Source organism: Lethenteron reissneri, chromosome 18 (assembly GCF_015708825.2).
Source record: "Lethenteron reissneri isolate LAM-NWPU_2019-01 chromosome 18, ASM1570882v1, whole genome shotgun sequence".
NCBI classification, from domain to species: Eukaryota; Metazoa; Chordata; class Hyperoartia; order Petromyzontiformes; family Petromyzontidae; genus Lethenteron; species Lethenteron reissneri.
In genome coordinates, this window is record NC_083796.1 from 14,826,343 (window position 1) to 14,838,480 (window position 12,138).

Here is a 12,138-nt window from a genome sequence, read left to right on the forward strand (position 1 = left end):
CCGCCCCCCTCGCTGGGCAGCGGACTCCGGCTTGGGGCGAGCCCCCCGCTCAGCCGTGCGTGAGTAGTGGCCGGGAGAGAGCAATCACCTCGGGATTAGGGTCCCCTTACATCAACAAACAACCCTAAACCCGCCTTGTGGCAGGGCAGACCTCAAGGCAGGCTTTTATCCCAAAGCAGCCACAGAGTGCCTCTCAAATTGCATGGAGGCTACACTAACAGGCGCCGGTTTTATGAAAATGTGTTGGATGATGGGAACGCGGTCTTTTCTCATTGTTGCCACCAATGAGGGCTTGTTTATTCTTAACTTTTAGCACAATATCAGCCGCCCAGATCGGCAGGTCAGCATGAATCCCCTTAAGGATGCAGGCCTGCTCGCAGTCGTTTCACTGCACCGGGGAGTTCGTGAGTGGCTCTCTCCACTTAAAGATATCGCTGCGCCCACCACACTCCCCAGTGATTACACCTATTAACACACCCCCCCCCACTCAACCAAAAGGTGTGCAACTTTGATTATTTATTTACTCAATGGAACTTCACTCGAGTTGTGAAATGACAAAGAGCCTGCTCAAAACCTCAACAAATCTGCAGCGAGGATGCTACACGGTGCGCATCAGCACACGCTCCTCGGACGCAAGGAGACATCTGACATCAAGAGCCACACAAAGAGCTGCTTCAAAGTCACTTTCACAGGTTGTAATCTCAGCTTCAATCAAATCAAAGGGTTCCAGCGTTCCAACAAGCGTTGGAATAATGAGCCAACGGTGGAAACTCCATATTTCCATAAAGGAGATCAGCCTAACCTTTGGAAAACCACTGTCGTATTTCCACAAAGTAGAAGTGTACTGCATCAGTGTTGCTGACCACTGATGAATTATTACCCTGAAACAATGACCCCCGAATGGAATTAGAACCCATCGCCTTCTGACTGCGAGTCAAGTGCTGCTCTGCCCTGACACAGCGGTGTAGATGTACAGGCAATGGCCGGGTAGCCTGGCCATGGTTGGGTAGGTGAGCTCGCTAGCACTGCCACTGCTGCGGCCACGAGCGTGCACGAGTGCTGTGGAACGCTAAGCCCGGGATTCGTGACGGGGCGCTGCCGCTTCGCTGTGCCGTGTGAGCCGTCGCCGCGTGCACATTCCACGTGTCGACAGCGGTCTCGCTGCCCAGGCCTTTCCTACTTCGCCGTCCCCCACGTCCCACCCAGCCCTCTCGTCCTCACCGCCCAGCAACTCTGACTTGCACCGAGCCCTGACTCCCCTTGCTAAAGCCTGACAGGCCAGAGCAAATTAAAAACAAAGCCCTGAAAGATCGTATGACTCATAGCAAATGCATATAGACTACGTCATTTATACGCTCCTTGCTGTGCTGTGGTAAATTAATTCGCCGGCTAACAGCATAGGTGGCAGACAACGAGCTTTGGTAAACTACATTCCGGGTTCTTTTAAAACACAGAGTTTTAAATTCGGTGGACTCCCTTACGCAGTGACCAGAAGGTACGTTCCGATTCGCAGCAACTCAAAGCACAGCGACCCATATACATCTTGAAGAAACTGCGGCACCATAATTCACCCATGAAACCCTTTGGATATGCGATCCACTTCTCGCACAGTGAAAATAAACATGCCCTGTGGGTGTATTAAAGGCATTTAGGAAACTTGTCTCTGCCATGCGTGTTTCCCATCTCATGGATAATTTACATTGCCTCCCTTAGAACGGCATGGCAATCAAACATAGCCAACACATTAAAGCGCCCTCCTGTTCAGTGGTACAAATATCACATTCATATGGCAGTGGCCAGCGACTTCAAAAGGCAACAACGCATGTCGGCTTAACGCCACAATGTGGTACTCATTTGATTGACCCCCATATGGACGATGGGGTGTCAGCCGCTGATCGGGATTTGAACTGGCAACGTCGCGAGGCCGAATCGCTCTCCAAGCGCAGGACACCCACACGGGTTACACACAGAGCTCGTGCACGGCCCAAACGCTACTCCTCATTCATAAGTCACATTTATTCTACGCCACAACCAGAGCCTCTCAGCTGCTAATCCATCATACACAGTCTACATCTGCCCAATCTCGAGCTCGGCTACACGTGAATGTCTAAATGGGGGTGCGTGACCTCACGCCCGCAAACCGTGTTAACCATCCAGCCACGCAAAGCCCAGCAGACTGCTACAGGCAAATGCAACACTCGGGGCATCTCGCTAAACGCTCCACACTCGCGTTCAAAATCAGAGGTGCACTTTAGCAATTGGGTTGCCCCACCTGCGGTGCCCTAACTTTAAGTCACCTTGCACTCCCCGTCCCGTACTTTGCCGACAACGGGGCTGAGCCTCCTGGTGACGAGGCGGATTGAGAATGCGCGGCGGTGGCAGCGGTGGCAGCGGCGCCATTATTCATATACAATGCACTATGTGTGTGTGTGTGCGCGCTATAAACACAGCCGTTTACTTATGTTGCAGTTGTACTTTTCGACGCATTGCGCGCTTTCAGATGCGCTTTTCTGGCTCTTCCTTCTGATATTAGGAAGTCACTGAAGCTACGCACTTTTAAATCTAAATTGAAAACTCATTTCTGTAGAACTGCTTTTTGTGTTTAGTTATTGTCCTTCCCCCACACCTCCAATTAGCACAGTGTGCCTATGTGCGGTGCAAGACAGGTTTAATATACGTACTTTTATTCATGATATTAATGTTAGTATTTTAGTAAGAGGTTGGGGTTTTTTGGTTATCTATCAAAATCGCGCACACACTCAGCCAGCGTTGAAAGAACCACCAAGTGAATGTTTTGATCGGCTTCGTATAACTTCACGGCCATCTCTAAAAATAGTTTGACTATTCCGCCGTACAGTACTGCCCAAACGAAACATAAAATTAAATTAAGGGACCCTCACGGTTATGAAGCAAGGCCGCTGAATAAAATATGTTACGGTAGTCATTCATTCCGTCCAAGTCCATTTCGCTAAACTCATCAGACCGCCGGAGCGAACGAGCGGACGAGGCATTTGTCTGCCCTCTCCGCAGACTCGGCTCGTGTGTCGGGCCTGGTCGAGAAGGGCCCACATTGCGGCCGTGGTGCGGCATCTTGAGCCGCGCTAGAAGCATTGACCCCGCGGAGAAATGGGGGGCAGCAGGAGCAGGAGGGAGGGAGCGAGGCAGTGGCCGGAGCCCCGGGGGCATCTCGTGACGCACGCTCCTCGGCAGGCCGCGCCGGCCACGCCAACGCACTTCCCCTCGCACCGGATTTACCGACGCCAACACGCCGGTTGCCACGTGCATTTTTCAACAAATCATTAAGCAAATCGATACGGTTACGAGCGTTAGTCTCTCGCGTTGGCCTGCAGCCACACGTTTTTTTAACCGCTGGCCAATCCGTGAACCCAAATGGATGATTTCTTCAGCTCGATGCGTGCTCCAACACGCATTGCCTTCAGAGTGATGCATTTTGGGAGCTTTGTGCACACCACGAAGGCGCAGCGGCAATAAAGAAGCTCGTTCAACATCCAACTCAAGCAGGGAGCTCCGCATAAAAGATTTAGCTTGAACTTGTTCGGCACCGGCGTTTTATTGTGAGCCTTATTTCTCGCAATTTCACGTTGGAGGAGTCAGAATTCAGAACTATCTTCCATGAATGCTAGAGAATGAGAATATAATTGGAAAAATGCAGCATGAATATAAATAATATGACAAGTCGTGCTGTGTAGCTCTCCGAAGAGTTCTTGGGGAGTACTGTGCGTTGTTTGGCACGATGTCCAACGTTTCACGGAAGCTTCTTCAGGAAGTGAAATTCTGCAGGAACTCAAGTTGCGTGTGTGGGTGTGTGTTGAGGGCTGCGCGTGTTGGCTGTACCGTGCAAATATGAGTGAGAGGCGTGCGTGTGTAGAGCTCGTGTTGAGCTGTGCCACGTACGTCAGGTGTGTGTGCTTGTGTAAGGGCTGTGTCACGCGTGTGCGATGTGTGCGCGTGCGTGCGTGAGGCCGTGCGCTGGCCTGTACCGTGGGCTGTCAGCTGGGAGCGCCGTGCCATCTCGCTCCCACGCGATGAGCGGCTCGGGGCGGCCGCTCACGCGACACTCCAGCCGAGCCACCTCGCCCACCCGCACCTCCTCGCTCACCGCCTCCACCTCCACCTCCGACAGGCCTGCAACGGAGACACGGCGCACGCCGATCACACCCGGCACTCGATGTGCAACCAAAGAGCGCAAGAGTGCATTCAGCCGTCTCCTCCAGGTGTGTGGATCATAAGCCTTACTTTCCCTTTCCTCCGTACTACAGCGATCCCTCATATAGCCTTCAACCGACTCTTAGGGCAAGTGCTGTTAGCGAGCACCGATGAAGGCCGGCACGACACACGAGCGGTGGGTGGCCAGCGCCACGCCCGACCACCTTTGTCTCCCCAGTGGCGATGCTACCACCCCGCAGCAGCTACTCATGAGGCACGGAGGGGGGAAATGTTCCAGCGTGCGGGGCGTGGGCGGCTCCCCGTGGGGTCACCAACCCCAAGTGGACCGCGTGCGCGCAAGGGAGAGCATCAACGCGGGGAGTTGCACGGCCGCTGGCGGTGACACGGAGGGAAAGACGCCGGGCAGCTATGACCTCACTCAGTGTCAAAGCGCCCTCAGAAGCAGCTGCCGAACGTCTCTCCATTTCATAAACACCGCTCTCGTGTGCCGCATCGAATGTGTTTCATTCGCCTGCCCGTTAGTGGACAATAACAAGTCAGAAATATGAGCAGCGTTAAAAAATGGAAAGGTTCACGTGGGTGAAAAACACGACGACTGAACCCACACCATTGGTCAAGTTGGTTCTGTTTTCGCCTCTGAGGGGATTACTTTAGGAAAAAAAACAACAACTGCACGTCAGATCTTTCCCAATACGCGTGTGCGTGTGTGCCCAAAACGGATCCCTCTTTTTGTTTTACCTCTCTTTCAGCCAATTGATTCCAAACGGCCTCTTTGTGACATGCTGCGTATTTTGACATAAACATGTTTTCATAATCCTTTGAACGTACAATAACCCACACAGGCATTTTTTCCAGTTTAAGGCAGCTATATATGCATAATCCATAAACGGTGCGCAGATTAGACACGTCGTAAAAATGGGATCTTGTCGTCCTTGCGTGGCTCGTAGGAGGCTCCTATAAACATTTATAAAGTGGTCCTTTATTGGCCTTGAAAATGACTCTGTAAATCCGGGCCAGTCACGCCGCAACGGCAAACATGCGGTGCCGCCGCTTTGTCTCCCCCGCTCGCACCCCTGTCCGTAACATAACCACGGCGCCCGGCGAGTTAACAAGGCTCGGATCCCTGCCGGGCGAGGCCTCCACGCAGCCTGCACTGCATTAGCGGCACCGCTTCTCAGGCCGGGCTGACGAGCAGCGAGGACGATGATGGCCGCGTGTGTGATTGATGACGGGCGATTGATGGCACCGTATCGATGGCCAATGACTGATGACCGCAGAACGATGATTGATAATCGGTGCGTCTTGTTTTAATTCCAATATCTTGGATAATTGACCTATGGCAGTAATGAACATTGCCTTTGCTGGCAAATGAGATGCTGCTGCCACTAAAGAAGTTAAACTACAAACGGCCTTCCAGCGGAGTGCCGTGGAAATAGGGCAAGTGTCCTCCGTTCGAGAAAATCGGCTGCGACGCAGACTATCGGATAAATGCAGCTCAGCTCGGGCTGCCTGGTTTGCGGACGTTACGGCTAATTGCCTTCCTGCAAATCGTAATTTTACACAATCAGGCTAATGTTTCGGCGGCCCTAACACTAATGAGAGAACGGCATATCGGCTCAGGATGGCTCATTGCCCACGGCGTGCTCGTTTATTCGCTCTGCCCCGATGTTAATCGGATCTGGCTTTCCCCGGGCATGCATTCCCTTTTCAGTCACATCTGCCGGGGCAGCTAGCATTCCGCGGAAACCCACAGGGGGGGGGACCCCCCTTGCCGCCACAGCCCCGGAGGTCGCTCCTCCCCGGGGACTCCTCCACCAACACAGAGGGCAGCCTTTCTTATTTTTTTTCAGAAAGCAGCACTAACCACGCTCAACTCCTCAAGCACAAAAAACGACATGCTTTATTTACCTCCGAAGCCTCAGCCTCCCCAATCTGGACTTTAAGTGGTTTGAAATAAAAGTGATCGGCTGACTAATGAGTTACAAGCACTGATTTAAAGCGTTACTGCAAAATAAGGGGGCCGGCATATCGAGTGTCGGTGATCGCAAAGGCCGATTGCCGCACCGTAAGTGCTCGAGCCCATTTGTGTCGTGCTCAGGAAATAACGTGCGCACTTTTATTGCGATTCGTAGGCCGGCCACGGCAAACGCTCTCACGAAATAAACGCTCGCAACGAAGAGTGCCGGTGTGAACGAAGGCACCGAGACGTGGCGCGGGGGAACCGCTCGGCCATCAAAGTCGGCGGCGGGCGACGCGAGCGAGACGCGACGAGGAGAGACGAGAGGAGCCGTTTTAACCCGTCGTCGTTACGTTTCCCATAATTCCATAACGGATGGCTCAGGGAGAAACGCGACGTCAAAGAGCCGCCGACATGCGGCGCATATTTTAAATATGAACGGGCGGCAGCTCGAGGAGGTGGGCCGCGGGCGCGCGGGCGGGCGGCTTCCGCAGCGTGGATTAGGCTCCGTCGCGGCGATTAGAGGCAGGAAGGATTAGCGGGGAGAAGGCGCGCGCGGAGCCGGACTAGGTGCGCGTCTCACATCCCTCGCGCGGCTCCACGGGAGCAGAGGTTAACGTGATCCGATTTTCTTGCAGTTTTGGTTCCGACCCAACCTCCGCGATACCGCATCAGCAATCCCACCTCGCTCCGCTGCACCCCCCCCCTCCCCGTTCGCCACCGCCACCGCGCGGCCTCCGACCCTCCGGGGCCCACCGGAGCGTCCGCCTCGCTTATCTGCGTGCCGTCCGCCTCTCGCTGTCGGCGCCGCGCGTGGCGGTGGCTCTTCCACCGCCTGCAGCTTCGGAGCCCCGTGCCAGCCACGGTGCATATTGGGAGGCCTACTTACTCCGCGACTGCACTCGTGGCATTCTACCCGGTGGCACCATGGTTACGGTGCACCGTGGTTACTGTGCGCCGGGACGACAAGCAGATATCCTGAGAATGACCGTCACCCACGGAGCTTCCCACAAGGTGACCACTCCAACTAAAATAACTCTCACATGATCGCAGAAACTGATTTTCTGCCATATTTGGTGAACAAAAATGCCAAATAATTGGGAAAAGTATCGTTTTTTTCCTACCAAATATCAAAATAAATTAGTATTTGTAACAAAACATCAGGAGTCTTAGCAAACGTGTTAAATCAATTTAACTTTTGCATCAATAACAAAAATCACACGAAACAGAGAAATGTTTTTTCCCTCCTAAAACCAGGGAAAATACTTTTGCTGAGGTTGAATGAGGCTCTGGCAGCCCAAGCGGCAGTGCAGGAAGCACCATTGCATTGTGGGCCCATCGGCAGATGCCATAAAACTTCAACGATGAGACCGGTTGAGAACCCTGGCCCATCTTGGACAGCAGAGAGGAGGCAGCTGCAAATCGGCCTCGTAGCAGCAGCAGCAGCAGCAGCAGGGACTTTGACGACTATGGCTCCGTCCACTCTCGCTCAACAGTCGGGATGGAGCGCAGGCCTCACACAATAAGCTGCTCAATAATGGCCTCCGCCAATGCGACACAAAGCGTCACTGGGGACCGGGGGAGAGGAGAAAAGAGATCGGTTACAATGGCCCGGCTTCTACGCGGCTTATCCCATGACCGAGATCCACGGATTGTAATTCAATGCAAGGCAACATAAACACGGACCTTGAGACTTGTGATATTAATAATAATGTATTTTGTTTATTTGGGAAAGCTTCGCTGATTCTGAAGATTTGTTTCCATGATGGCCCCCACACTGGTGATTTCTGTCTAATACCGTGTCGAGTAATTGTTGCATGTGCAAGGAAACTTGAGCACCGAGGGAAAAAAAATACGAGGGGATGATGCACCAAATATCCACACATATGGGGTGAGGAACCATCTTCCTCTACTGCCATCCACTGCAAGACCCTCATGAAAGAGCCTCCAAGAGGCTTTCCTGAAAAAATAGAGCGCATTTTTTCAAGTTATTATTTTACTACTACTACATAAATCAGCATTTGCCAACATAAATTGCTAAATGTATGCATTGTGCTGCATAATCCTTTTCTAGGTACAGAAAAATGTGTTTTGATGGCTTTTCTCATCACTTACAGAAAGCGCTGCATTTGAAGGAGCCTTTTCTATCAGCAGCCGGCCCGATGCTTTGATTAAAAACCAAAACATGCTGCCCGGTGACGCCACTAAAAGGCAAACTTGTTTTGATTCACAAAACAGCCAGAGACCCGATTACCTGGTCTCCGGGAAGAGGTTTTGGAGCCACTAATGTTGCAAAAAAATGGCTCCGTGTTCCCAGGGCTTAAGGCGGCCGCAGGGAGAGAGGCGTTTGTGAGCGGCAAACGTGGCCAAGCGAGAGTTTCTTCACCCCATTAGGCGGCGGCTCTCCTCGGCCGCCGGCAGCCTGCGCCCACAACCCACGGGGTCGTCCGCGCGGTTTTTTTGTTGAGAAATCCCTTTTTAACCTCGCGAATCCCGGAGGGTCTCACACACCCGCGGCGCCTGCTCTTGTATCTGCTGGCCAGATCTGCACGGGGAGGGGATTACACGACTCCTCATTGTTTGCTGGGCCAAGAGGGGCCAGCACTTAGTGCTGCTGAATGTTCACTTCGTGCGAGCGCGCCCGAATGCGCGAGTTAATTTGGGGAGTGCAAAAAACAACCCAAACAGAAACTGTGAGTGCGGTTAAAAGTTTTGCTTTCTTAGTTTCGTTATCGCAGGTCCGCGGGTGGCTCCGTTGTGACACCGGCACGCTAACGACCGTAATGTGACCGCCAGCCTGAAGCTCAGCCACAGTTGATTCAGCTTCGCTTCCCTCCAGGATGTGTGAAGTGTTTACCACCCCCCGTGGAGGGAAATCGATTCATCACGCGGCACAGTTCAAGCTCCTCATCCTCACGACTCGTCTTATCTGCGGGATCCAGGCGAATCACGACCGATAATGTGGATTGGGCTCTTCCTCTTGCCCACAGATTCAGATAATGGGAAGATTACGGGTGGCATAAATGGGAAGATTACAGATGGCATAAATGTAAATAACGAAGAGAGATATCTTAAATGTAAAATTGATCACTTACGGTGGGTCGAGCCGTGGGGTGGTGGCGAGCGATATCTAACACGCTCCGGGCCCCCCCTGCATTGCCAACACCAACTGACCAGCGTGGTGAAGTATGGTCAAACAACTCCCATGTCTGACATATCATTAACAAAGTACTACGCTCGCATCAAAGCAGAACCATGGTTTGCAACTCGCAAAGCATACAACCACAGCAAGAGAGAGGCATCGCGTGATGAAGACATTTTTGATTCTTCTCTTAGCCCGCGAGCCAAGTGTACGGCTGTGCTGCCACAGAAGCCGCTTGTGTTAGCATCGGGTCCAGATTGAGAAGACCGAGGGCAATGTATCACGGGGCGCTCGCTGGGAGTTCGCTCCCAACACGGACGCACGACTCACGTAGCCCCAGGTAGCCCACCCCAGGCACGGTTTGAGCTCCAGCGTATGGAGCTTAAAGCTCCACCACTCGTGGCCCTCGAGAGCCCCCCCCCCCCCCCAGCCTTAATCTCCACAACTACAAAACTACAGATCGACCCTCGCTCGAGTTCAGAAATCCATTATTTTTTTTGGAAAAAAAATCCCCGGTGTTAATCCTTTCCTTAAACATCCTGGAAATCTCGAGACCAGAGGAAGAAATCTCCAGACGGGATCACGGAGCCCAGGTGGCACAAATTGTTTTCCTAGCGAGAGTCCTAAGACGCAAATCCGATTCCCAAACTTGCTAAATGTGTCTAAAATGCAGTGTCTGCCAAGAATCATTAATTAATTGCAATGGTTGCATTTTAAAAGAATGTAAAAAATAAAAATGTGGCGATTATAAAAAAAACCCCAAAAACTGCACTCTTAATAAAAAAGTGAAGAGCGAACGCGGCATGTGTGGGCTGAGGCCCAACGCGCTCTGGGTGACGAGTGCCATGCGAGACTCGGTGTAGCCCTGCCTTCGCGGGGAACATACGCACCATTACGGTATTGCAAGAAAATAAGGCCAATTAAACATGATATTATTTTACTGTCTGTTAACACTTTGCTATAATGCACGTGAGTAAGGTTGGCTACGTATGGTGTGAAAAAGTTCAACATTCCATGAAGGTATTTAGAACTCGGTGGTAAAAAGTTTGCACCACTCCATGTCGACATTTTTGTTCGATATTCTTTGGAAATTCCATTCGCGTTTCGCACTGTTTTGAGAAAAGCATTGAAACCATGACCAGAAAACTCTCAAACCAAATGACACCGATTTTAACTTCCCACCACAGTGGCGTCAACGCCTCATGCAGGCCTCAATGTCGGGTTTCGCCACGCGGTAGCACCGCCACGGCACTCATAATGATGCGGAGAGCGCGTCACACTCTCGCACGTTGACAGCGCTGCCCCGCAGAGTTACGCAACACTCCGCTGGGGCCTCCACGCTGCGCACGATCTCACAGCAGCGGCGATGCTGCCTCACTTGGGGGCAGTGCTCACGGCCACACCGCCGGCTCTCTCTCCGCATCCCTTTGACTCCACGACGTCTTTCCCCACCACCCCCGCCCCCCCGAATCGGCCCTCATTACGCAGCCTGCCAATCACGCCATTAAGCATTTAATGCGCACGTAATCTGCACATTAGAAGTAAGCGTCGGTGCGGAGAGATCTATTGCATTGTGGCATCGATCAAAAAGCATGCGGGGCCAGATGTGTTTGGATTAATTCGGTGGAAATAGGGGCAAATTTTGCCCCGGGCCGACAAAAGCGCAAAAAAAATCCCTCTGCATCTGCCGTGCGGGCTGTCGGCGCGGTCAATCATGCACGGCTTATCACGCGCGGCCTGCGGTGGATTATAGCGCACAATCAGCCCGCGAGCGGCGCCGATTACACGCTCATAACTTAGCACCTCATGAATGCCGCTCCATTTTTCCGGCGTGACATCTAGAGAATATGCCGCACGCTTTAAAATACACACGTGTAGTTGTTTGCACAACGCGGCCGTGAAATTAGTCGTCAAAATGCTTCAGATACCTCCGAGCCCGAGGGTAGGTTGCTGTTTTTCCACGCCACCGTGGAGAGAATTTAGTTGACGGTGTCGGCGTCTAAAAAGCTGCAATCGCCGAGCAAGGGGATTTATCCCCGTATATAAACCGGCAAATAGCGGCGCAGTAACCGCAGTGATGCGCCATTGATTTGCATTGATCCGTGCTCCCAGGTATGAAGCGCGAATTGCATTAGGGACAGCCTTCAGGAACAGAGCTCAATTATTTACAATCATCGGGTGAAACGTTTGATATGCATAAGGAGTTTTAAAGTGCACAGAGGGATGACAAGAGCCCCCCCCCCCCCCCATTCAGCAGCAAGCGAAACGAAACGAAGCGCACTCGAGCTGCAAATAACCGCGGCGAGAACGAGCCGCTCCGCTCGTTCACAACTGCCGGCGTTTGGCAAACGTTGGCGGACAGCCGAAACGGCGCCCTGCCACGGCCTTCTCTAATTTGATTGCAATTTACCTTCGCGGCATTTCCACGCCGCGGTCGTCATCGTCATGAGCTTGACGCGGACGCGTGCCGTGGGCCGCCGGTAGCGAGCGCGCGCGGCATCGGTCAATCGCACTCCCATTTAGTAAACAAACCGCATCAGGTAGGGGAGAAGGCGCCCCTAACCGCCGTAAATGACAACGCGGAATCCGCCAGATGTGCCCAGGCTGTCTCCACTGCAGCCGATTGTACGGGGGGGGGGGGGGGGGGGGGGGGGCTGAGCGAATGAGGCACGTCCCGTTTCCGTTTCGGACCGCAACGCGAGAAGAGGGTGGCCGTCTCGCGGAGAGAGTCCAGCTGGGGGGGGGGGCTCCACGCCGGGATGGCGCCCTCCATCACGGCGCGTCGCCCGGCCTCACCAGAAAAAACTCCCGGTGGGATGAGGAGGCCGAGAAGGCCTCAAGTGGCTTGGGA

The 12,138-nt window shown here is 53.0% G+C and overlaps 1 protein-coding gene across 1 annotated transcript in view; it reads right to left on the bottom strand.

Annotated features, from left to right (window-relative positions):
- The window catches only part of LOC133343909 (protogenin-like), a 113,473-nt gene that overhangs the window by 60,838 nt on the left and 40,497 nt on the right, over positions 1 to 12,138 (bottom strand). Inside the window, 1 exon segment of the mRNA XM_061553911.1 lies at positions 4,002 to 4,146. Coding sequence (XP_061409895.1) covers positions 4,002 to 4,146 — 145 coding nt within the window.